This window comes from Lutra lutra, chromosome X (assembly GCF_902655055.1).
Source record: "Lutra lutra chromosome X, mLutLut1.2, whole genome shotgun sequence".
In the NCBI taxonomy this organism is placed as follows: Eukaryota; Metazoa; Chordata; class Mammalia; order Carnivora; family Mustelidae; genus Lutra; species Lutra lutra.
This window is the reverse complement of record NC_062296.1, coordinates 86842090-86867809: the sequence shown is the minus strand read 5'-3', so window position 1 is coordinate 86867809 and position 25720 is coordinate 86842090. Positions and strand designations below refer to the sequence as shown.

At 44.0% G+C, this 25720-nt stretch overlaps 1 protein-coding gene across 4 annotated transcripts in view; it reads right to left on the bottom strand.

The window, feature by feature from the left end:
• Positions 1-449: 449 nt before the first annotated feature.
• The window catches only part of CTPS2 (CTP synthase 2), a 97397-nt gene continuing 72126 nt past the window's right edge, over positions 450-25720 (bottom strand). For all 4 annotated transcript variants that reach the window (XM_047716369.1, XM_047716367.1, XM_047716366.1 and 1 more), the window contains exons 15-19: positions 21591-21646; positions 18094-18190; positions 13045-13189; positions 1698-1808; positions 450-675 (exon numbers count right to left, since the gene is read on the bottom strand). In XM_047716369.1, coding sequence (XP_047572325.1) covers positions 1739-1808; positions 13045-13189; positions 18094-18190; positions 21591-21646 — 368 coding nt within the window. In that variant the 3' untranslated portion in view covers positions 450-675; positions 1698-1738. The remainder of the gene's footprint in view (positions 676-1697; positions 1809-13044; positions 13190-18093; positions 18191-21590; positions 21647-25720) is intronic.

Here is a 25720-nt window from a genome sequence, read left to right as displayed (position 1 = left end):
CTCTGAAATAAATAAATATATAAAATTTTTAAAGAAATAATAAAGTGGATAATTCTAAAAAATAAAATAAAATAAAATAAAAAATGGTTAATTCTATGTTATGTGAATTCTGCTTCAATGAATATAACATAGGTAACATATATTTTTATGCCCCGTTACGTTCTGCCTGCCTGTGACGAAAGTTTTCCTTTCCCCACCCCCGCATCTTAGACTTGTTTAATTTTACTTTTAACTAAAAATAAACATGGTGACAAACTGAAAGAAGCTTGGGCAGCACACGAATCAGTGTTTGAGCTTCAGGTCACAGAACGACTCCTGTTTGACTCAAAAATCACTGTCACGTGTGCCCTGCCAGCCCTCTCGTACAGCACAGTGAAGGCTCAGTTACCCTGATCCTCGCTCACGGCCGGGACATCACCATATGCCAGACAAGACACAAACACGCTTTCTCCCCCTTGAGGTTGCTGGAAAAAGTTTAATCAGCTACAGAAATTTGCGAGAACCAAAGGCCACCTCTGGACTGAAAAGGAAAGTAGCCCCTCAGTTCTGGTTTATCTGTAATTCGATCCCCTTCGAGGCTTTACATTTACATTTGGTAGAAAACAGAGTAATTCTTTAAGAGTGTGGTGATTTCCTCAGACAGTTCCTTCATCCTGGTTTCAGTGACTTCAGAGCCTTTAAAAAGAAGAAGAAGAAGAATATAAGTATTAACAACATCAGAAACTGAATAATGTAAGTCTTTCAAGTACCTCAAGCTAGTCTTTGCGCCATTTTGGTTTGCTCCTAAAGGTCTCCATGTTTGAGGCAAATCGAAATCGAGAGAGATATGCTTTCCCTGGGGAACATGAAGATCCTGCCGCTAGGTGATATGAAGAGAGCTCATACTGGAGCCATTAACTCTTTACACATTTTCCAGAAGCTGTTATCCCATGAATAGAGAGCTGCTCATCTACTCCGAGGCCTGCCATAACACTAGAGTTATCCCAGGCAGTATCAGGCTCTGAGCTTGAATTTAATAAACTTATCCAGGCTGCTATCCTCCCTCAGAAAGCCTGAAAGAACCATGGGGGAAATGAGCTGGCCTCAGAAGCCCAGCCGGTCTCTGGCATCTCCCTACAAAGAAATAAAATACCATTTTATTTCATACAAATCCAAAGAAATCTGCTTTTCCATGAATTACCTAAACCAGGGCTCAGCAAACTGCTTTTGTAAATGAAGTTTTATTGGGACACAGCCATGTCCATTCATTTACGTACTGTCTACGCCAGCTTTCCCCCTATAATGGCAAAGGACAATAATTGCAACAGAGACTGAACGGCCCACGAATCCTAAAATATTTATGATCTGGCCCTTTACAGAACAAGTTTGCTGGTCTATGACAACTCTAACCACTCTAGCCTCCGGATACACATTTAGAGGTGAGCTTACATATTTATTCCTGACCTCAGGTGCATTCCATTTTCCCCATGCTAACTGCGAGCTTTCTCGGATGCATTCCGGTTTCCCAAAAGCACGGTCAGCTGTCAGGTCTGTCCTAACTATGCCTGGGGATCACCTATTTGCTACATGTGCCGGGGAAATAGGAGCACCCCTCGAGAGCGAAATCCTGCAGGGCAAGTCCTATAACTCTCCCTTCTCCCCCAGGACAACAGCTTGTCTGGAAGACAAACAGAGAATACTAGAGACTTCCATCTTACCTTCACAGGCAGTCCTGATTATTCCAAGTCCTGTGTTATTTTCAGCTTATTTCCAACTCGGCTATTCTTGGCTCTGAAAAGCTATCATCACTGGCATCGCTGTATCTATCACTAGATCAAAAGAGGAACTAATTTAGCAAGGTGTAAAAAACCCTGGACAATTATTCTATTTACAATTCCAAACACGTTCTGTAATTAATCTCCACTCAGAGAAAATGCTAAGGGATATAGTACTACCACTTTCTAGAAAGAGGTTAGTCCCACCACACACGGTGATCTTTTGTCAGAGGAGCTGATCACCTGCTTTCCTCTTAAGCTGGAAGTAACTTATTCAGAAAATTGATAAAAGCATTTGAATTTAGATTAAAATTTATAATCTTCTAAAGACCACTAATGTAGACCAGCCGCATGAAAGTTTGCCATTCCAACAGACACTCTCATACACCCAAGGGTTTGAGAAATTATTTGCACAATTATGCTATTTTCACATCAGAAGCTTTATGGGATGCCCCCACTACCTCGAGACCCATGCAGTATTCAGAATAGGACCGATGGCTGACATGGCTGCTGCCATGTTGGGATCCCTCAGAAGTACGTTTTCTCCATGACAGAGCCCTGCAGCTGTAGTTTTAACCTGAGCTATGGGCTCAGGTCAGGGGTTCTTCTTGCTTGGTTCCAAATAAATCAGCAAGTAGATCAACTCCACAGGAGTTCTACTGACCTATGGAGATGACATTGCCAGGAAGTGAGTGTTTTATGCCTGACCCATTCCTAGCCTTGACCAACTTTTTGCTGACGGATAGCAGTAGAACTCTGAATTCCATAACACGTGAAAATCCACTCTTTTTTTTTTTTTTTAAGGAGGAAAGGGAACAACTGAAGAAACCCTCTGCTGACATGTTAGGAAGCAAATATTTACTCTAAACATATTGAGCAAGTATCAATAAATACGTCAACAAGAATGTAAAAGACAACCTCACTCTCCTCCTTGACTTTTGGACAAAATACTGGAAAGGCTGTGGGGGCGGGGTTCGAGAATGAAGAGTAGATAGAAGAGGATTAAGAATTGGCAGAAAAGACAAGATATGTTAAACACGAATCAACAGCTCCTCAAAACAAATCAAGTAGAAGATACCCCCTACTTAATTTTTAGAGCAGGAAAATCACTTCTGTTACAAAAGGGTTTCCAAAAAAGAAACCACAGGAATAAACTAAAATATATATATATATATATATATATTTTTTTTTTTTTAACTGCCCCCAAAACTTGATATGTCCTTCCTTATCCACGCATTCTCATTACACAAACGTCAATCCGTCCTGGTTCTGGGTGACAAAAAGGGAATTGTAAGTTGCACTCAACTTCCTCGGGGAGAAGAAATGAGGGTCGGGGTGTTTTGGTGACTCACCCAGCACACAGCTCATTCAAGATGGGGCCAGCATCCCCATCATGCCAACCCAGGCCACAAAGCTCAAGTCTAAGCGGTGCTGAAATGTGCCAGCAGGCACCTGGGGGGCATATCCCCTGAGTCCACAAGCAAGAAGGCCAGAAGAGCCAAGGAGATCCCATTCTCTCAGGCATCAGACATTATACCTGCTTCCTTCCCGAACTCAGAGCTCAGGGAGGAATAAGATGGGCCCACATCCTCCCCCTTACACCCCTGGTTGTACTGTTTATTAGCCGCATACCTCCAGACTGGTCACTTGACTGCTGAGAGTCTAGAAAAAAAACAGTAACAATACCTACAACCTCACCAAGATGGTATGAGGGCCAAAAGAGAACATCTGAATGTCCTCTGAAGACAATATAAAAATGTAAGCTGTTGCTGCTCACGAGTGTTACATATTCATGACACGGTATCTCTTAAAAAGTCATCGAAACATAAAGAAATCACAAAAACTGCCAATTGCATGATTTTCAGAATTGTTTCTTGTCCCAGATAATTCCCTGCCGGTCTTACCCGGCAGACCTGGGGTGGGTCTGTTTCTAACCTGGCGGCTGTCCTTTCTGTCTGCCCGCTGGCTGCCCCAAACTCTGACAACACCTCCAAATGGCACGGCTTGAGTTTACTCATTTCTAAGGCAAATGAGCAGGTTCGCTGATTTTTCTTTCCTCTGTGCCAGGGGCCAGAAGTAGGACAATGAACTAAACCATGGGGCTCAAGAACATAATCATTAAAGCAGGCATTGCTGCTCAACGGCCTGATTTCAGGGTATCCACGCGCCAGCAAGCACCAAGCGCTAGAAGTAAAATGTGCCTTTTTTTTTTTTTTAAAGATTTTATTTATTTGACAGAGAGAGATCACAAGACAGGCAGGCTGAGACGGGGGGTGGGGGGGTGGGGGGGGAAGCAGGCTCCCCGCTGAGCAGAGAGCCCGATGTGGGGCTTGATCCCAGGACCCCGGGATCATGACCTGAGCCGAAGGCAGAGGCTTACGCCACTGAGCCCCCCAAGGCGCCCCTAGAAATACAATGTGGATCACTACCACACACAGAACAGCAGTGGCTCCTACACGTCCAATAAAATGTGAGCGCTACTCTGTGCTGCATGGGGCTTAGGGGTTCATTTTAGTTTCACACGGAACAAACTTTAAACAGTCATAAGATATACTTGTCTGAGTATACTTTCACTTAATTCACGACATCTCAGCTCCGTCTAAAGACTAATCCTAAATCATCTTCTCTGGACACAGACACGTGAGCATGCGCACACACATTTCTCAGTAGGGAAAATTATTAGATATTAAGGTCTTACACGCGAATCTTTATGAAATGCCACAGAATACAGACCCACTGGTGTGTATCTTGATATATTTGGGGAGCGGACGTTTTAAACCCGCGCTGCCCAATATGGTAGCCACAAGCCGCAGGACGCTATCTACCTTTAAATCAGTTAAAAGCGAATTGAACTGAAAATTCCATGCCTCATTCACACATATTAAGGGGCAGTTCAAGTGCTCAATATGTTACCGCGTTGCTAGCTTCTTGTCCCAAAGACACCAAAGAACTGGAAACCCGAGACCGGAACGGGGAGCTAGAGTTCATTAAGCAGGTAGAGTACAGTGTGCTTCCAAGAGTGAAAGCAGGTCACTGCTAGAGCAACAGTGGCAATGGCCCCAAGAAGGTCTGGCTGCATCCTTTTAAGCCTGTTTTCTGCCTTAAATTTGGCTTTGAAGGATATGTTTGAGTGACAGCGGGTGGTTATATAACATTTTGGCTTCTGCGCATGCGCCTACCCACGATGCCTGCCGTTATATTTGTATTTATTTATGTATTGTATATCTATGAGTTTCTAAGGAGCTTCTGCTGTGACCTCAAGGACAAGTTGCGCCTTCTCTGCGCATGCTCAGCTCTTGGAAGTCCCCTGTGGCTTCTGAGCCAGCTCGTGGCTAGGCCTTTCCCGCTCTCTTAGCCTTCAGAGGTGGCTCTGCAGGTGTAGCTGTTAATTCTTACGGGTTGCTCCGAGGGTGTGACCAGCAACTGCTTTATTCCTTCTCCCTCAGACCCAACTAACTGCCCAACAAATAGTCATGTGGGTCTGGTGACTGTCCCATTGGGCAGTGCAGATTATAGAACATTTCCATCACTGCAGAAAGTTCTATTGGATAGCACTGATTTTAAAACAAATGAATAATGATCAAAAACAGCAACAACAATAAACCATAATCACCATGCAATGGTTCTCCTTGCCACTCCCTAAAAAGATTTTTTTAAGGTCTGGCTATCTAGAGCTAGTTAAAATCATGGCAATTGTCTCTTACGCATGCATGTGCCTGCCCAAATAACAGAAGCACTCTTTTTTTAAAAGTTCATATATATATATACTTTTTTTTAAAGTACGCTCCAAGCCCAGTGTGGGGTCTGAACCAACAACCACAAGGTCAAGAGTCACATGCTCTACGGACTGAGCCTGCCATATGCCCCCTATATTATTTTTTATTAGAGAAAATAAAAATCACCAGCAGCGACTCGTGGGAATCTCTATCCTTACAACACTGGCTTGACTTAGGAGACTTGACTGCAATAATCTACGTGTGGTTCTTTGACAAACAAAAGGTTGCTTATAGTCATTCGTTTGTCAAAGATTCCTGGTTCCTAGTAAATTCCCAATATAAGAAAATATATATTCCAAGGCACTAGGATAAGATTTAGTAATGCCTCATATTTTCCACCATTTTAGGCCACCCCAGGAGCAACCATTAAACCACTTCTTCTCCATTAACAGAAAGAGATAGTTGGAATTTTTTAGAAAATTTTGATGGCCAGGGGCGCCTGGGTAGCTCAGTGGGTTAAAGCCTCTGCCCTCGGCTCAGGTCCCAAGGTCCTGGGATCGAGCCCTGCATCGAGTTCTCAGCTTGGTGAGGAGCCTGCTTCCCCCTCTCTCTCTGCCTGTCTCTCTGCCTGCTTGTGATCTCTGTCTGTCAAATCAATAAATAAATCTTAAAAAAAATTTTTTTTGATGGCCAGCTTAGGATTCCCAGCATGCATGGGCTCCTACAATACTTTGTATCAAAAATCAATTTCATGTAGAAAAAGCATGTTTTAAAACAGGTTGCCATGCACACAGTTTTCTCCAAAGCATTGTTACTGCTATACTTACTTCCTTTTCAAAGAGCCCCTGGTAGCCATAAAATGTAAGAGCAATGGAATAAAATCTTAGTATGCTTTGATGAGTTTTGCATTGAATCGTAAATGGTAGAATTCGACCCCATCAGGGCATTAAAAGCACAGTGGTCTTTATCAATATTAACTCCATTCCCAGCTGGCACCATGTATGTCATCAGCCTTGCAGTGAACCACCATCAATAAAGAGCACCTTTTAATCAACATTTAATCCCTAAGAGAAGGTGTACTCAAATGTGGTTTTTTAGTAGCACTTTACTGAAAGAAGTCTCAAGGCATGCAGCTGGTGACAAATAAAGGGGGGCAGGAGAAGAGGAGGTGGCGTTGTTTTAAAAGGTATTTTAAAAACCGTTAAAAAAAAATATTTTTTCCCCCAGTTTGCTTTTGCTTGAAATGTAACAAAGGGGAAAAAGTAGTATTTTTCTATCGGTTTACTATTTACAAAGCACCATCTCAACTATTCTTTGGAGCAGCACAAATGCATGAAGATCCCGAAGTTTGGGAGTAGAGACTTGGGAAAAATTACCCAGTTAGGGGGCACCTGGGTGGCTCAGTGGGTTAAAGCCTCTGCCTTCAGCTCAGCTCATGATCCCAGGGTCCTGGGATCGAGCCCCACATCGGGCTCTCTGCTCAGTGGGGAGCCTGCTTCCCTTCCTCTCTCTCTCTGCCTGCCTCTCTGCCTACTTCTGATCTCTGTTGAATAAATTTAAAAAAAAAAAAAAATTACCCAGTTAGTAGCAAATCCAGAAACCAAATCCATAGCACCTGCTCTCCTCGTCCACACTGTCCCCAAAGAAACCAACTATTTGTACCTGTCAGGGAGCAAGAATTTCCTGTCCCCTTTAAGGTACTCCTCACTGGCCTAAGAATCCAAGTGACAGAGACAGAGTAACAGAAGACAATTGGAGGGACTAAAGTTTCTCTTGAGGGTCTCGATTGCCTTCAACTCAGAACAGTCCATGTGCCAACGTGGCACATTTTGCGAAGACCTGTCCCAAACCCCTTCAAACTTGAAATAATCTTTATGCTAAACTGGCCCATTTTGGGGTGGCCAACCCTTGGCCCCTACACACCATATATTGCAAGAACGGCCCTTGGCATCATCAACCATGCAGCCCGAAGTTTTAAAAAAAAGATAGGCACGGTGATTCCAAGTTTAAAATAGCGCTGGAAAACGCAGGGGGAAAAGAGTATCTTACCTTCCTAGTCAAAGAGAAAGAGGTACCCAAGGGGGATAAGTATGCCTTAGAGGGAGAAAGGCACACTCTACAGTCAAAAGAGAGGCCACGCCCACCTCTCATGCCCACTGTTAGGAAGTAGCATCCTAAAAGGATACAGATTGGCATTCACCTCTCACTAAGCCCTTCAGGAATGTGTATCAAGGGCCACAAAAGTGGTGTGAGCTAAGGCAAAGGCATTAAAAGCTTCTACGGAGATCCAGGGACTGTAAACTGTTCCCTACGGATTTGTGTGCATTTTACTCTCTAAGTCAAGGGAAGCCACTGAGAGTTTTAAACTCCAAAACAATGTAGGAAAAATGGATTGAGAAGAGGAAAGCTGGAGGCATAGAGACCAGTTAGAAAGCTTTGTAGGAGGCAAGAGATGAAGACCAGAACTAAGGTAAAATTAATAATAATAATTCCCAGTTAGGGGCACCTAGCTGGCTCAGTCAGTAGAGTGTCTGACTCTTGATCTCAGGGTTGTGAGTTCAGGCCCCACGTTACATGTAGAGCTCCCTTTAAATAATAATAATAATAATAATTTCCATTTAATTTCCCACCGTAGACCAGACACTGTGCTAAGTGCTTTACATTTAGTATGAAACTTAATCTTCATTAAGTGGGTACCATGTCAAGTGGGCACCATTACCATGCCCCTTTTATAAAGAAACTGAGGCAGAAAAGAGCAAGGTCACAGAACAGTGATTATAACCATGAAAGGAGTCCTATATGGATACAGAGTAAAGATTGGAAGGAAACACTCAAACATGAGCCCAGTGTGTTAGGCTGGTGGGTTTATGGGTCCTTTTTTTCTATTTTCAAAATTTTCTGTCCTGTTACATTTAGAAGTCCACAGAACACAAAAATCTTCCCCAGATGGAAGCCAGTGTGTCACTTAGAAGGAAACCCAGAAGAGAGTCACAGAAGAGAGACTAGAGACAATGGTGAATGCAAATGGGTACCTTCTCTCCCCAACTGCGGCCAGGGTTCACAGGTAAAAATGGAGAGAGAAGGATAAGCATGAAGGAGAGAATGGACTCAGATCCTAGGAGCACACGAGGGATCGGGAAATGGAAAGATATGGTTCCGGGTGTGAACTTCCTTTTAGGGCCCTTTGATTGTAAAGTAGTTTCAGCTTTTGAGTTTGGTCTGAAAAAGTCAAGCAAATCTAGGGAATCACTGAGTAATTTCCCTCCTGTTGTTTCTGTATCAGACTGCTTCCTGTTTTGCCGAAGAAGACGATTTCTCTGCACAAAAGATAGTATATGTTGGGTGGAGGCATGAAATCCAGAATCTTAAAACCGAGAATACGATGCTGCTCAAATGTCTTAAGATTCTGGTCCTATACTTCTTCTTCTTCTTTAAGGTTTTATTTATTTATTTGAGACAGAGAGCTTGAGTGAGAGAGGGGAAGCAGCAGGCAGAAGGAGGAAGGGAAGCAGGCTCCTCACTGAGCAGGGAGCCCGAGGTAGGGTTCAATCTCAGAACCCTGGGATCATGACCCAAGCCGAAGGCAGATGTCCAACTGACTAAGCCACCCAGGCGCCCCTGGTGTTATACTTTAAAGACATGTTACCTCCAAGAGCTGCATGTCTATGAACTGCTGACCGAGCCCCATCTAAGTTTTTGCTTTCCAACATGGAACGAGCACTGTGTAAGCACAAGAGTTTTAGTCTGACCTGACACATGGGCGTGATAAATGGCAGCGTCACCCAAACTGGAAGCTGTTTCTTAACTTGGTATGTAGGGAGTGAGCCTAAGAGCCCTGCAGGGCAGCCCCAGAGACCCACATGCTGGAAAACCACCTCTGGACCACTTTGGACTCCGATCTCTCTTCTGTTTCCAGTTGCTTAAAAATGCAATTCTGAACAGAGATGATGATATGCTTTGTTTCTAGATACTAAAGAACTCAGTTACAAGCACCTTGGTACAGTCTATTTAGTATAAGTCCCCTAAAATTGCCTCCTTACAATCACATGAAACAGTCTCATCCCATTACATGATATGCCAGCAAACCAGGCAAATGCGCGATCTCCTTTTGTACATGGGACAGATTATGTTTAGACACAGAGGGGAGATCTCAGCAGAGAATTACAATAATTTCCCATTGGATTTTTTTTTCCTTTCTAAAACTGGCTTATTAGACTTGCACAAGAAAAAAATAAAATAAAAGAGTTAACACAGCAGGCATGAGGCTGCTATCATTAGAGGGCTCGCTTGGTGGAGGGGGAAGAACAACTGAGGAACTTGGCTTTCAGAGTGTGTTTCCATTACTAACTGATAAGGTCCTTTCACTGGGTGTAGGCTGGTGTGATTTATGGTGAATGCTTGCTTTCCTTTTGACAGTCTGGAATCCGAGTGGTTCCCAGGTGAGAAAGCCTATGTAATCAGCCCCGATAAAAAACCCCTACACTCTGAGTCTCAGAGGGGCTCCTCTGGGCACAGACATCACACACATGTTGCTGCATGTTCACTGCTGAAGGGAAGGTGAGCTCTGTGTGAGCTCTCATGGGAGGGAGGGGGCATAGGAAACCCGCAAATGGGTTTCTCCACACCCCACTTCCATCTTTTTCTCTTACTGAGCCAGTTGTGTAGGCTTCCTCTGTCACTGAAGTGAGTTTTCACCACGAGTACAACTATATTCTGGTTTCCTTCTAGTGAATCATCAAATGTGTGTGCCGTCCTGGGGGGACCCCCAAAACGAAGGCTCACCAGCTGTAGATCCCAAAATAACATCCTCACTGCAACTTCCCAGGCGCTAAAAGATAACTAACTACTCTCCCCAGGGCAGAACGCAGAGGTTATAGTTCAGGTGTACTTGCTCAAAGCCCAAGATTTTTATATTCTGGGCTTTAAAGATGTCAGCTGCACATGTGCCATATAATTACATACCGTCAGCCAATTTCTGGGGAAGGAAGTCATTATGCTGGTGTTCATATCCCTTGTTACATTTGTTTATGGTTGATTACAGACAGTAATCTTGTTTGACAGAAATACAGTAGCAACTCAGCTCACATTAGAGCCTGGCCATCGAAGCCCTCGTTCGCTTTCCATCGTTCAGTAACACCACGGGGCTGGGCAGAGAGGAGCTGAAGTGCAAGGTTCCTCGGGAACATGGGTGTCTGTCCCTGTGGTTAACTCACGGTCACCCTTCTTAGTTGGAAACTGCCCCCCCCAACCCCCGCCGCTGCGAGGTGTCAAAATTAGACTAGCCCATATCCATCCTCCCCTGCTTCCTACAGTTAGTAATTTAATGGGTCGTAAACAACCCCATGTGCTAGGGAGCCAGGGGGATCACGATAAATAAGGTGCCAGCTGCGCTTAAGAATGCACCACTTTATGGCTGATATGTAGGAATTCTCTGATGACTACGGAAGCCAGCTAGTCAGCTGTAACTCCCATACCCGCCTCAGAGTTCTGTTAAGAAGTCTTGCCTTCTCCTCAAGATGCACTGAGTCTTGCTCAGGAGTCAGTAGCAAGCAGCCCTTTTTCTCAGAAACTGCTGTAAGCTTTACCCAGAAACCACCATCCCCCCTGCGGGAAGCCGCGGCCCATCTAACACACTGGTGGGCGGTGCGCACAAATTAGAGAACACTAGTTCTTAGCCGTTGCTTGCCAACAACCAGTTTGGCAAAAATCCTTTCTCCCAGCCATCTAACTTCCTCTGCGGCCACCCTCCTCTTACATTCGAGCACCTGAAATAATGGTGGCTGAGAAGGGGCACGGCACACATGCGACATGGGACCACACGTGGCATCCGCTGTAAGCCATGCGGCATCAGAACACAGGAAGCTCTCTTCATGTGCAGTCTCATGCTGAACCATGCCACGTGAGCCTGGTAATGTGCAGCTGCTCTGCCCAGGCAGGGGAGAGCCTGGGGACCCTCGCTTGTCACCGCAGCCCAGACTGCGGCTCCGCAGGGCACAGCTGGAAAACCAGAGCACTGGTTCAAGCGTGCAAGGAGTGATCCTCCATTGAGCAACACGCCAGACACTGGAATATGGAAAGCTTCTCCCGTTTGAAAATATGGGTCTGAGAAATGAGGGACAGCTCTGAGCCTCTCCTAGCAAGTGATGTCACAACAAAGCAGGCCTGTGTGACACGAGCACACGCACACATATCAAACACCGATCCTGACAGCTCTCGACTGCAGCATCATGAGGGTCATTTGCTAGGATGAGGGAGAGCAAAGGTAATGATCTAAATGACATATATCCAGTCACTGGAGTAATAACCCTTCCTAACGCCTCTATGATTCTGGCTAGTTCCGGCCACTTTTGAAGTTATTGCATCCAATACTTTTGCAGGAGAAGAAGTAAACATATGAATTCTCCCCAGACCAATATTTAAGTGTCAAGAAATGTTAGGGATTTTTTTTTAACCTAATTTTAAAAATCGTCACATAATTCATCTGGAAGAATAGCAAAATATATTTTTTAAAAAGTTCAATAAAAATGGGTGTAGGGTAGATAAGGGCTTGATTTACAGTAATGCTATGATAATGAAAAGGGTGCTAAGGGTTTAGAAGTAAGAGATGAAATCCTCAATGGAACAAAACAGAAATCCTTACAACAAATCCGAACTATTCAACTTGCTAACCATGGGGGTGGGGTGGCAGGTGCAGATCCTACCTTACACACCACGCCAATTAGCAAGTACATGTAGGTTACAGATTTCAACTATGAAATTGAAACCATAAGAATGCTAATAGAAAACAGATGGGCTATTTTTATATAATATTTTTGATAGGGAAAGAAAGATGTTAGGCATGATACTAAAGGCAGAATCCGTAAAAATTAAAGATCTGACCACATAAATTTTAAAAATACATAAACAGGGGCACCAGCCACCTGGCTGGCTCGGTCGTCGTGAGTGGTTGTGAGTCTGAGCTCCACATTGGGTTTCGAGATTACTGAAAAATAAAATCTTAGAAAAAAAACAAACCCACAAATAAAGACTATATAAAGATTATATGAAGCCCTTCTTTAAAACTCTTCAGGGAAAATGAAAAGTATTGCTAACAACTTAAAAGACAAACAAACCCACTTTGAAAAATTGTTTGCAACCTAACAAGGGATTCATGTCCTTAATATACAAAGAGCTTACCAATCAGTAAGGAAAAGGCTACAGTAACAAAAGGAAAAATAGAGCAGAGGGTTTGAAGAGGCTAGTCCTAAAAAAGCAAATAAACATATAAAATATTTATGTATATTCATTCATCAGAGACTCAACAAAAGCAAATCCCACTTTGCACTTCTCGAAATGACACAAACTTCTACAGTAACACCCAGCATCAGCGTGATTCAGAAAGCTGACGTGTCCCTGCCTTGGATGTGAAGAAATCATTTTCATTCGGAGAAAAAAAAGATCAGGATTGTTAAGAAAGAAAGAAATTACTCTTTATTTTTTTAAAAAGTCCTGTACGGCTATGAAATGTCATGAGAGCCCTAAAATGTTGATGTAAGTGCAGCTGGAGTTGGTGCTGAGAGCAGTAAGCTGGTTACCTAGAGGACAGCTTGCATCCCTGTTGCAAGAAGGCGTGCAGGCTCCCGGTTGCCGCAAGTAATAGGCCCAGGTACGGAGGGGAAGGCTTCATCGGCCTAGAAGAAAACTCAGGATGGAATTGGACACCAACAAAATAGGGGTGATCTGAAATGAGAATAATCATGGTGTGACTGAAGCAAACACAAGAGCTGCTTTAACAGTCTTATCTTTGAATAAGAAAACACATCAAATGGTGAGACAATTAACCTGTTAACCATCACTGACAGTTACCTTCCCGAACCCTCTTCATGGCAGAATCTCAGCCAGCAAAGCACATCTCGCTTAGAGATCTGGCATTTCACCCGAGCAAGGTATTAGAGGGAGCAAAATTAAGCAACATTTTTGAACGGCAAGATGAATTCTGCTTTGCCCAAAGTCTGCCTGTATTTCGAAAGCCCTTCATAGACGTTTGCTGGCTCCATTTCCACGGTGCCCCTCACACGAGAGGCTACCTGTAGGGAATTCCGTCTCTCAGCTGGCTTCCAGCCATTTCCTACGAGGTCGTTTCCCTTCCCAAGGGAAGAGTGCCCTGGGAATGCAGCAAGTATGACCACTCTTCTCGTCACACCTTTAGGTTGGATATTAATCAGAGCCAGCACCATGAAACTGAACTTGCACCCTTATTCCAGCCTCTGCCAACTGATCGCCTGTGAGGAAGAGTCCCGGAGTGATAAAGGGTGGGCCTTTCTGCACGGTAATGGTGGTTACGGCTCCAGGTGGTTAAGAGGTCAAGATATTTTTATTTTCTTCCTTACACTTTTCCCTACTGTGTGAAGCTTTTCCATGAACATATGTTGTTTACATTAATGGGGCGCAATTTGAGCAATTTTTAAATTGAGGGTTGTATAAAGCCCCTGCAGGAGCAATTCAAGCTCTCCAAGATGGAATAGGAACAGAAAAGTAGCTTTACCCAGCTACTTTTAAACAAACAAATCCCCTTTTGGATTAGAAAACATTAAATGGGCAACATTTCCAAATCTGGGTAGAAATCTTATAGGGTTGCAAATTCCTTCCCCCAGTCAGAACCCTCAAAAACTAAGTTGGTTACCCACCACTCCCACCGCCCAGATTAGGAAGTAATTTTTAAAAAAAATTTTTTCTATTTTTTATTAACACATAATGTATTATTAGCCCTAGGGGTACAGGTCTGTGAATTGCCAGGTTTACACACTTCACAGCACTCACCATAGCACATACCCTCCCCAATGCCCATAACCCAGCAGCCCTGTCCCTACCCCCTAGCCCCAGCAACCCTCAGTTTTAGGAAGCAACTTCTAATTAGAAATCAGGCAACTCTCTAATCCCATAATTACTACTGTGCAGAGTATGGTTGGTGCTATAGTCCATACTTTAAAAAATCCTTTTAATTGCTATGTATATCAATCCAAAGATGACAGAATATAGGTTTAATAGAGGGGAGTAAATATAAGTTTAAAGCTTTCAATGAAATGCTTTATCAAATGATCTAAAAACCTAGGGTGGAATTCAAAATCACAAATCCCCATCACTTACCACTGGAGACCCAAAGCTCCTACTACAACAGTAAGAAAATGATGACTGAATGGAAATGCCCACTCTCGTAAGGTTATCATTGAAAGCTCTGCTATACAAAATGGTAGCTCTTAGCCACACGTGGCTATTTAAAGTTATTCAAATTCATTGAGCACATATCAAATGTTCAACAGCTACACATGGCTAGTTGCTGCCATACTAAACAGGGCAGAATAGTCCATCATTGCAGCAAGTTTCACTGGACAGGTCTGAGTCCAGAAAAATCCAGTGTAGAAATCCCATACCTCACATCTAGGAAGAAGCTTCCTTGACTGAGAGGGACACTCAGGGATGAAAGCTTGGTGAGGAGAATGCTACCTTCTCCCAGGAATGTGCCCCCTCAAGAGAAGAAGAAAAGAAATCATCCACTCTTAGAAAAGAAATGAAGCAATGTAGCTTTAAATTAAAGATCTGGGGATGGCTTTGAAGGACACAGTACTACTGCAGACAGAAGCTACTAAAGAATCATGGTCATGGCCAGGGACAAAACATTTGAATGAATGGACCACTGTTCTGAATCACTTTTCTCCAAGAGAATTCCTTATGCCAATATGAGGAAAGAAACAAAATAGTTGTTATTTTGATGGTGTTCTATCAGTCAGATAAAGTATCTTTTAAATAGTGCTCTTAATTGCTTTGAATCACATTCTGACATTATACTAATCTCAAACTTTGTTATTCCTTTTAGAACTCCTTGAGGAATGTAGAGATTCATGCCAAGTGCCTCTAAGGGGTAGCTAAGATCAGAATCTTCTGGGAAATTTTCCTTAATAAAACGAATTTCCTGGCAATCAGCTTTTTTAAAAGTGTCAGGATTGTACAGCGTCTCTCATTTCCTTCCCAACATGCATGAAATTTCAAAGTGTCAACGGGAATGTAAATCCAGGTGATGGAGAGGCATCTACGTATTTGCTCATGATGATGACAGCCAGGAGATTTAAAGGAAAGTAAGTACTTGAATGAAGTAAACAGTCATCTGCTTAAGAAATTCTCTGCTCTCTCATATCCCAGATTTAAGAGACTCCAACCCTGACCAGTGATCCACACTATAAAAATCCTAAAATGATGGGCATTTCCATCAGAAAGGCTACAGGAAATACATCCTCATCTTTTAATTCAAAACTTCAGGCATGGACTTATCATCTTAGGTGACATGTCCAGGGCAAACAAGTGGAACAGTAATATCCACTGAGGGCGTGGCAGGACCTGGTTTGGCTCCAGCGCCCCTTGTGATGAACTGGACATCTCAGTAAAGTGGGAATGATATCAGCTGTCTTGTAAGTTGCATAAGGCATGCCGAGTCCCTAGCAAGGGGTCTAGGGAGAAGCATCTAGTGACTGTGCACACAGTGTCCACTGCTTTCCTTCTTTGAGGGTCCAGGTAACATGTCACTGCATTCAGAGATGCCTTCGCCAACTTCAATTCCGCCCGCTGTTCAGGACTCCTGAAGTACCTGAACAGACTTGGGACAGAAAAGGAAAGGGACAAAGAAAAGGAATTTGAAGTAGAGAATGGTGGTGACATGGGCTAAGATGGTAAAAGAAGTAGGAAATTTAGAAGAGTAAGTCCAGAATATCTGGAGCCTAAAAAAGATAGGTTGAAAAGGCAGGTTCTAGGAAATCACGTTACCATTTTTATAGTATTCTGTACAAACTAAGCATTTGATAAATGAAAGTGGTTTATCCGCCAAATTTGTGTCACGTGCACTGTAGATTTGTGACATATGACAGAGCCCTGTCCTCATTAGGAGGGGCTGCAGAGGGGAGAGCCTGGAGGCAGGAAGGAGCTTTAGGAGGATTCTGGGTTGGAGTCACCATGCGCTGGGGATGAGAGTGAGAGGGAAGGGAATGCAATCCCAGCTCAATCCTTCTAGAGACAGAATCTACAGGACTTGACAACTGACTACAAGTTGGCGGTATAGAGGGGAAGAAGAACAAAATAAGGCCAATTTTAAACCTGATGGTCTAGGACAGTGGTTCTCACCCAGAGACGTATGTGCCCCTCAGGGACATTTGGCAATGTCTGGCGATGGTTTGGGGTGTTACGACACTGGGAGGTGGGGACGATGCTACTGGTGTCCAGTAGGTAGAGGCCGGGGATGCTACCAAATATCGCACAGCACACAGGACTGCCCCCACCACAATGGGATGTGATGGGAATGACCCCCCTCCCAATGCCAGTGGTGGCGAGGGTGAGAAGCCCTGAACAAGGAGACTGAGGATGACTTAGCAGAAATATTTTGGGAAACATGTGAACTTAGTTTTAGATAAGTTGTGCTGGAACTGCTAGGAGAACATCCAGATAGACAAACAGGTCAAGCAGGCACCTGAACATGTTAAGTTCAAGTCAATTAAAGGAAGTATATGTGTGTGGGTTTACAACAGGGGTTAGCAAACACTTCTAGACTTCTAGACACTTCTAGAAAGGGCCAGGTTGTAAGTAATGGTATAGAAAGAGCTGGGATGAGCGGTAAGCGTGGGCTTACTATGTATTTGCAGCTCTGAGTGAGAATAGTGTCCTCTGTCTCATCAAAAACGTTGCATGGTTTGTGCCTGGGCTCTTGAGTGTGTCCCAGCCCACACACAAACAACTTCTTTAGCAAACTTCCTCAATGGAAGTCCCTACCCCTTTGTGCTGTGTTTGGTCTCACTAAGAACTTCTGTGGGTGCAGGGATTATGTTCAAAAGTTAAACAACTGGCCCACACTTGACCATGGAGCACAAGTGGTGTGGAAAGGCAGACTCCAGGTAGAATGAGAGGCCAGGTCCCCCACACAACAGATGTCAAAACTGGTCATGAGTAGTGAGGAGGGCACTGGGCCATTTTTCCTCCAAAGAGGGAGAAAGCAGGGGAGCCTGGGCTGCCTTCGGCTCAGGTCATGGTCTCAGGGTCCTGGGATCGAGCCCAGCATTGGGCTCTCTGCTCAGCGGGGAGCCTGCTTCCCCCTTCTCTCTGCCTGCCTCTCTGCCTACTTGTGCTCTCTCTCTCTGTTCTCTGTCAAATAAATAAATAAATAAATCTTTAAAAAAAAAAAAAAAAAAAGAGGGAGAAAACAGAGTGTTACTCAACAGTGGGCTGTCTTCCTTCCCCAGAGCAAGTAACCTAGAGGCTAGCAACAGGAGAAGGCCCAGAAAGGGGGCAGGGATGGTGAGGAAGCATAACAGTAGCAGAACTGGTAGACTCAGAAAAATGTATCATTTTCTGGTAGATTCAGACTAGTGGGCCCCCAAATGAGGAGGATTATAAGTGGTCTGTTTTTCTCCAGTACGTTATATTTAATCATATTATTTCTATTTAGTTACGTATTTATTTCAAAGGAGAGAGGAAAAGAAGGAGAGCAAACAAAATGAGTGTCAACTTATGGCTTCACATAGAATGGCAAATTATATCTCCATCTGTAAGAACAAAAAGACATTAGGTTACCATGAAAATTTTCAAAAACAAAAGAGCCTACTTACTTGCCAGTTCAATGATTTCCATCCTCTCTCCATCAACATCCTGACCTACAAAACTTAAGTCATTCTGCTCCAACTGACTGATCAGGCTCGGGTTCACCTGGAAAAACAAGAAATTACGTGCTTTGGGGCAGCAGAGCTAGACAGACATATCATCTCATAGAAATGTCCTCCATCAATTGGGTGGGTTTTCCATGTCAGTGATGTTCTTAACTAGTAGTTAAATTCTATATCCCACCCCCAAAGCTTAATTTTTTTCCCCCAAAGCCTATTTTTAAACTCATGATGAACCTGAGAAACAGTCTAATCACAGTCCCTAAACCTGAGATGCCCACCTTCTGTTGCTCTAAGATGAGATTCAAAAAGCAGGACTGTGACACAGATATTCTGACTTGGAACCTTGAGATTAGCTATTTATAGCCACCACCATATTTGTTTCTTCCCTTGAGTTATGTGTAATTAACTATTTCTCCCCAAATCACAAATCTGCTTGAGGATTGAAACTATCTCATTTCCCTTGTGACTAGCCCCAAAGCTTTCTTCACATATATTTACATAAAACCTTTAAAGAGAAGCTTGAAGCAATTTTTCTGCTAGAATATTGGTTATAGATGACAACTCGATGGGCTGGTACTCAACCCTTTTCCTCATTCATCGCATTCCTGGTCCTTTCCCAAACTTTTCAGCCTCTTCTTCAAAGAAAGCACTAATCATCTAAATCAACCTGTCTTCCTCAATCTTAACCCCATGTTTTTTTTTTCTTTTTTAACATTAGGCTAGTTCTCATAATTTGTCATTTTTCCTTTTTTTTAAAACAGCTTTAACTTAGATATAATTCAGATGCCATACAATTCACCCACTAAAAGTGTACAATGCAATGGTTTTTAGCATATTTACAGAGGATTTCAGCCATTGCCATGATGACTCCAAGAATAGGCCCTATCCCCTCTAACCATCATCTTTTAATCCCCTCATCACCTCCCCACCAGTCCTAGGCAACCACTAATCTATATTCCGTCTTTTTCGATTTGTCTGTTCTGGGCATTTCAGTTAATGGAACCCTATAGTATGGAGTCTTTTGTAACTGGCTTCTTTCACTAAGCATCATGTGTTTTAGATTCGTGTCTCCTGTAGCACGTATCAATATTTCACTTCCTTTTATTATCAAATAATTCTATGGATAGATCACATTTCATTGACCCATTCATCACGTGATGGACATTTGGGGTGTTTCCACTTTTTGTTTAACTATTATGGATAATGCTGCTTTGACCATTTGTATACAAGTTGTTGTGTGCATGCACATTTTCATTTGTCTTGGGTTATATATCTAAGGATGGAATTACTGGGTCATATGATAACTCTGAGTTTAACTTTTTTTTTTTTTTAAAGATTTTATTTATTTGTCAGAGAGAGAGGAGAGAGAGCGAGCACAGGCAGACAGAATGGCAGGCAGAGGCAGAGGGAGAAGCAGGCTCCCCGCCAAGCAAGGAGCCCGATGTGGGACTCGATCCCAGGACGCTGGGATCATGACCTGAGCCGAAGGCAGCTGCTTAACCAACTGAGCCACCCAGGCATCCCTGAGTTTAACTTTTTGAGGAGCTACCAGATGGTTTTCCAAAGTGGCTGCACCATTTTACATTCCTACCAACAATGTATCCTCACCAACACCTGTTATTATCTTTTTTTTTTTTTTTAAGATTTTATTTATTTAACGGAGAGAAAGAGCACAAGCAGGGGGAGCAGCAGGCAGAAGGAGAGTGAGAAGCAGACTCCCCATGGAGTAGGGAGCACCATGCAGGGCTCGATTCCAGAACTCCGGGATCATGACCTGAGCCAAAGGCAGATGCTTTAAAAAGACTGAGCCACCCAGGCACCCCTATTATCTGTCTTTTGATTATAGCCAGCCTAGTGGGTATGAGGTGGTATCTCTTTGTGGGTTTTTTTTTTTTTAAAGATTTTATTTATTTGTTTGACAGAGAGATCACAAGTAGGCAGAGAGGCAGGCAGAGGGTTGGGGGGGGGGAGGCTCCCTGCTGAGCAGAGAGCCCGATGTGGGGCTTGATCCCAGGACCCTGCGATCATGACCTGAGCCGAAGGCAGAGGCTTTAACCCACTGAGCCACCCAGGCGCCCCTCTCTTTGTGGTTTTGATTTGCATTTCCCTGATGATAAATGATGTTGAACACCTTTTCATTTGCTTATTGGCCATTTGTGTATCTTTTTTGATACACAAATGGCCAGAGAGCTGTCTCTTCAGAATCTTTCACATTATTTAATATTCAGTTGTAAGAATTCTTTATATATTCTAGATAGAAGTACTTTGTCTGATATATGATTTCATCTGTACTTATTTTATCTGTTATCTTGTTTTTTGTCCTGTCCATTAGAATATAAGCTCCATAACAGGAAAGGAACTGTGTGTGTCTTTCTTCCTTCCATCTCCAGAGCATATCAGATACAAAGTAAGTATGTAGCAATGGATGGCCACACCATTGTGTGCACACTAGTTCTTATACCTTCTGCCTACCACCTAGGCAATGCAGCTCAATAGTTTCTGGTCCCACCAGCTGGGCCAGTTCCCAATGGAAAGAAGACCAAAAATGGCCTATACTCGGCAAATTGTTCCCTAAGTGTAGTGACAATATTGGTAGCCTACCCAACATCAATTCTCATTGGTCCTCCCTCCAAACAGAACCCTGGACTTTTTCCAGCATTTATGCCACCCTTGCATGACCCGTGGGACTCCATCTTCCCCATTCTAGAAGTTGGCCCTGATTAGTCTGAGTCAAACATCATAAACCTATCCCTGTTAGCTGATGAATGATGCAAGAACCCAGGTTTAACCCTGCAAGAAACCAGGCTAACCCTGGTTTAGCTTTGCCCTTGCGATGGTTACTAGTTCATAGGTGGGCAGGTAATGTGTACTGATGCAACGAAACTGAAGAAAAACTTCCATGTCTAAAGATGCATGTTGCCTCTGCTGCTGCTGGTAACCATCTTGCAACTAGGAGGGAGATCAGCCCAAGGGCAAGGCAAACACACGGAAAAAGGTAAGGCCAAGAGAATCCCAGAAATAGTAGAAGCCCTGACCATACCGTGCCTGCAGCCTACCCAGCCTCTGAACTACCTATCACCTGATATAACAAATTTCCTTATATTGGAAATATGAAATGAAAAGGTGTTCAACATCATTTATCATCAGGGAAATGCAAATCAAAACCACAAAGAGATACCACCTCATACCCACTAGGCTGGCTATAATCAAAAGACAGATAATAGGGGTGCCTGGGTGGCTCAGTCTTTTTAAGCATCTGCCTTTGGCTCAGGTCATGATCCCGGGGTTCTGGAATCGAGCCCCTCTGCTAAATCTGGCATGACTCCCCTGCACCCGATGGATATCACCGAGCAGGACACCTTTTCCAGATGTCCACCAGTAATCACCGCAGTTCCTCAAGCTAACCATCTACATTCCACAGTAATTCAGCATGTAGGCCATACCTCATACCGATGTCTGTGTCTTTCTTCTATAAAAGGAACATCACCATAAAGTTTCCCTGTGAAGATACAAGAGTGAAATTAACATCCAAGTAATCAGCTTTGGAACGACATCCAGAGCGTATATGTGAAGGACGTCTCTTTGACCTACAAATTACCTGGACTGGTCCAGATAGTCATCTAGAGTTTCTTCTCCTACAGCACAGAACAGGAAGAGCTTCTTTGAAACTCTGAAGCAATTCCCAAGTACGCCATCAGCACGGCATAAAGGGAAACGGAAGCCCTCTGTTACACAAGTCACCATGGATTCCAACAGACAGGCCCTCCTTTGCCACACCTGCCTGCAGTTAAGGACAGAGAGGCGGAGGAACGTCTGAGCACCATCACTTCTGGGCAGACTCATAACAGGGCTCCTTTTCCAAAAGAAGAAAATGAAACCAAAAGAATGGAAATGAAACCGAAGGACTTGCCCAAAGCCCCAACCCCGCTGGCAGCACAATCTTGAGCCCAGACCCCCCCCCCAACACCTTGTCCGTGCTTTTTCCACCACACCAGCTGCTTCTGCGTACTGGCCAAATTAGTTTACACCCCCCCTTAAACATGGGCCTGTCCTCTGGCTCTAAAAATTCGGCCTCTAAGAATTCACCCCAGAAAACAGAAACGAAGACAGCAAGTTCACCACGAAGATGCACGCCATTTCGTTATTTAACAGTGAACAACGAAGCAAACTGAGCCCCAGAAATCAAAAACTGGCGGATTAAATGAAAAGCCCTCCCAGCAGCGCCGGGACACATTGTCCTACTCCAGCAGAATCCAGAGCAGTGCTCAGTTCCACAGGCAGGGAACTGTCAGACCCTCCAAGACACGCCATAAGGCTGTGGAGCAGGATGTTTGTGTCTCCTCTGCGCTTTTGACTTGGATAAAGAAAGTGCACATCGGCTGCATTCTGCAATGACTTGATACGATCATTTATCACGACCGAACCTCTATTTTGTCCATGTAGACACAGTTCCCTGGGGACAATGTTAATCATAGTGAGTATTTGCCACAGGTGTTTTAGAAAAATTGGCAATAGTGGGGATAGGGAGCTACTCTGAGAGAGCTCCAACGTGCCACTGAGAGGGCAGTCATTCAAGGCAGAGCCTTTGTACTCAAACTATTGGTTCATAAAAATGAAAGGAAAAATGGAAACAGTGAAATAATGTCCAATTGGACAAAACAGAAGCATATATACCATTGCGAAGTTACGAGAAAAACCATTTGAAAGCTCTGGACCCAACTTGGAGAGGTTCCTGATTCCCTTATGACCTCTGACTTTGTGACTGATCTTTTCTTCCTATGGTCCAAAATTTCTTCTCTGCCTACTGCATTACAACGGATGACTTAGACATCCAATAATAGAGCCTGCCAATGTTAACAGATGGTGAAGAAAATGGCAAACATCTCCAAATTAAGATATAAGGAATTCTAACTTCAAGTCATCAGGACTAGCAGGATATTACATGACCTTTTGAAACTGGATGCTGTGTGCATACTATTGCCAGCTTAAGGCAAATTTGGTGTTTGCTAAGATACCTCAAGGGAGACAGGACAACAGGGCTGGTGTAGTGACGCTGGAACCAGGCCATCTGGCTCTAAATTGCACTACAGCATTGAATGGATGTGTGTCTGGGGCAAATTATTACAGCCCTCTGCCTCAGCCTTTTCATCTGTAAAATGGGCATGATTGATAGTCCTATTCTATAGGGTTGTTGTGAGGATTAAATAAAACACTTGGGGGGCGCCTGGGTGGCTCAGTGGGTTAAGCCTCTGCCTTCGGCTCAGGTCATGATCCCAGGGTTCTGGGATCGAGCCCCGCATCAGGCTCTCTGCTCAGCGGGGAGCCTGCTTCCCCTCCCCCCCGCCCCCCGCCTGCCTCTCAGCCTACTTGTGCTCTCTGTCAAGTAAATAAATAAAATCTTAAAAAAAAACAAAACACTTGGAACAGTAAGTAAACCATGTGACTGTTAATTAGACTCTAGATTATGAAATCCAAGTAGAAAGAAGATAGAACATAAGCTCTACAAGATAATGGACAAGATAAGGACCTGTCCCTTCAATTGGTGTCTAGCACATAAGCAGGTACTTAATAAATATTTGTTTAGGGGCGCCTGGGTGGCTCAGTCAGTTAAGCATCTGCCTTCGGCTCACGGCATGATCCCAGGGTCCTGGGATGGAGCCCCGAGTTGGGCTCCCTGCTCAGTGGGGGTTCTGCTTCTCCCTCTCCCTCTGCTGCCACTCCCCCTGCTTGTGTTTTCTCTCTCTCTGTCAAAGAAATAAATAAAATCTAAATAAATAAATAATTTCTTTAATGGGTCATTTCTATGTGTATATATATATATATGGTATATAATGAAACATGTTTTCAGAACTTTGGAAATACTGTTTCATGGACTCAAATTCTTACCTGATCACTTACAAATCTGTCAAGAACAAATTTACAAAACTAATCCACTGCCATATCCATGAAAGAGAAAATTGAAATTTCCTTTATAACGATATGTTGAGAATAGCTCAGAATGTTACCAGTCCAATTCTATTTGAAAACACCTTAAAAACAAAATAAAACCAAGAATGCTCATTCCGGGGCCCTGGCCCCAGGGATTCTGATTTGGTTATTTTCAGGAGAGGGCCTGGGCATGTGGGTTTTTACAAAGCGCCACGAGCGACTCCCTGTGTATTCCGGATTAGGCACTGCTGATCCCCACTGTGGCTGAAAGTGCTGTAGGAGGACAATCAATGACAATCAGTGACAAGGCAAGCTGCCACTAGCTGCTGCTGACTGCAGAGTGTATCTAGGTGTGGAGTGAAAAGACTGAGGGCTAGATACACCACGTTGTGAGGAGCAGTTCTCCGGATGGATTGATCAAGCACTCGTGCCATGCGATGATCTTAGGCACAGGGGGAAATCTTCAACAAAACGACACAGTCTTCTTTTCTATCCTAGTCTTCTGGAGACAAAATCAAATGCAACAGAGATTAACTGCACATAAGCTTCATGTTGCCTTAAGAAGCAAGTTGGAGGGGCGCCTGGGTGGCTCAGTGGGTTAAGCCGCTGCCTTTGGCTCAGGTCATGATCTCAGGGTCCTGGGATCGAGCCCCGCATCGGGCTCTCTGCTCGGCAGGGAGCCTGCTTCCTCCTCTCTCTCTGCCTGCCTCTCTGCCTGCTTGTGATCTCTCTCTGTCAAATAAATAAATAAAATCTTTAAAAAAAAAAAAAAAAGAAGCAAGTTGGAGGGGGCGGCGAGTGCCTGGGTGGCTCAGTCAGTTAAGCATCTGCCTTGGGATCTGGTCAGGTCGTGATCCAGGGGTCCTGGGATGGAGTCCCACAGCATCGGGCTCCCTGCTCAGTGGGGAGACTGCTTCCCCCTCTCCCTCTGTTCCTCTCCCTGCTCGTGTGCACATGCACACTGTTTGTGTGTGTGTGTTTGAACTGTATACTTTAAAATGGTTAAGATGGGGGGCACTAGGGTGGCTCAGTGGGTTAAGTGTCTGCCTTCAGCCCAGGTCATGATTCCAGGGTCCTGGGATGGAGTCCTACCTCGGGCTCCTTACTCAGGGGGGAGCCTGCTTCTCCCTCTCCCTCTGCCCCTTCCTCCGCTTGTGCGCTCTCTCTCTCTCTGACAAATAAATAAATTCTTTTAAAAAAATGGTTAGGGAGCCTGGGTGACTCAGTGGGTTAAACCCTCTGCCTTCGGCTCAGGTCATGATCCAGGGTCCTGGGATCTAGCCCCGCATCCGGCTGTCTGCTCAGCGGGGAGCCTGCTACTTCCTCTCTCTCTCTCTCTGCCTGCCTCTCTGCCTACTTGTGATCTCTGTCTGTCAAATAAAAAAAAAAAAAAAAACAAAAAAAAAAAAACATGCTACCTACATATTCTTTCTGGTAGGTGGCAGTTAAGTTTGAAAACCACACTCAGCACAAAGACCTGCTTCCTTTCCTGGATCTCTCAGCAACATGTCTGGGACCTGACCAAAAAAATTAAGCCTGGGGACTGCAATATTTTGGAAACAATAACCATCAAACAAGTTGTCAGCCATCCCCTTAGTGAGCTCTGAACCTTGTGTGAATTGCTTTGTATTTTACTATGTTCTCA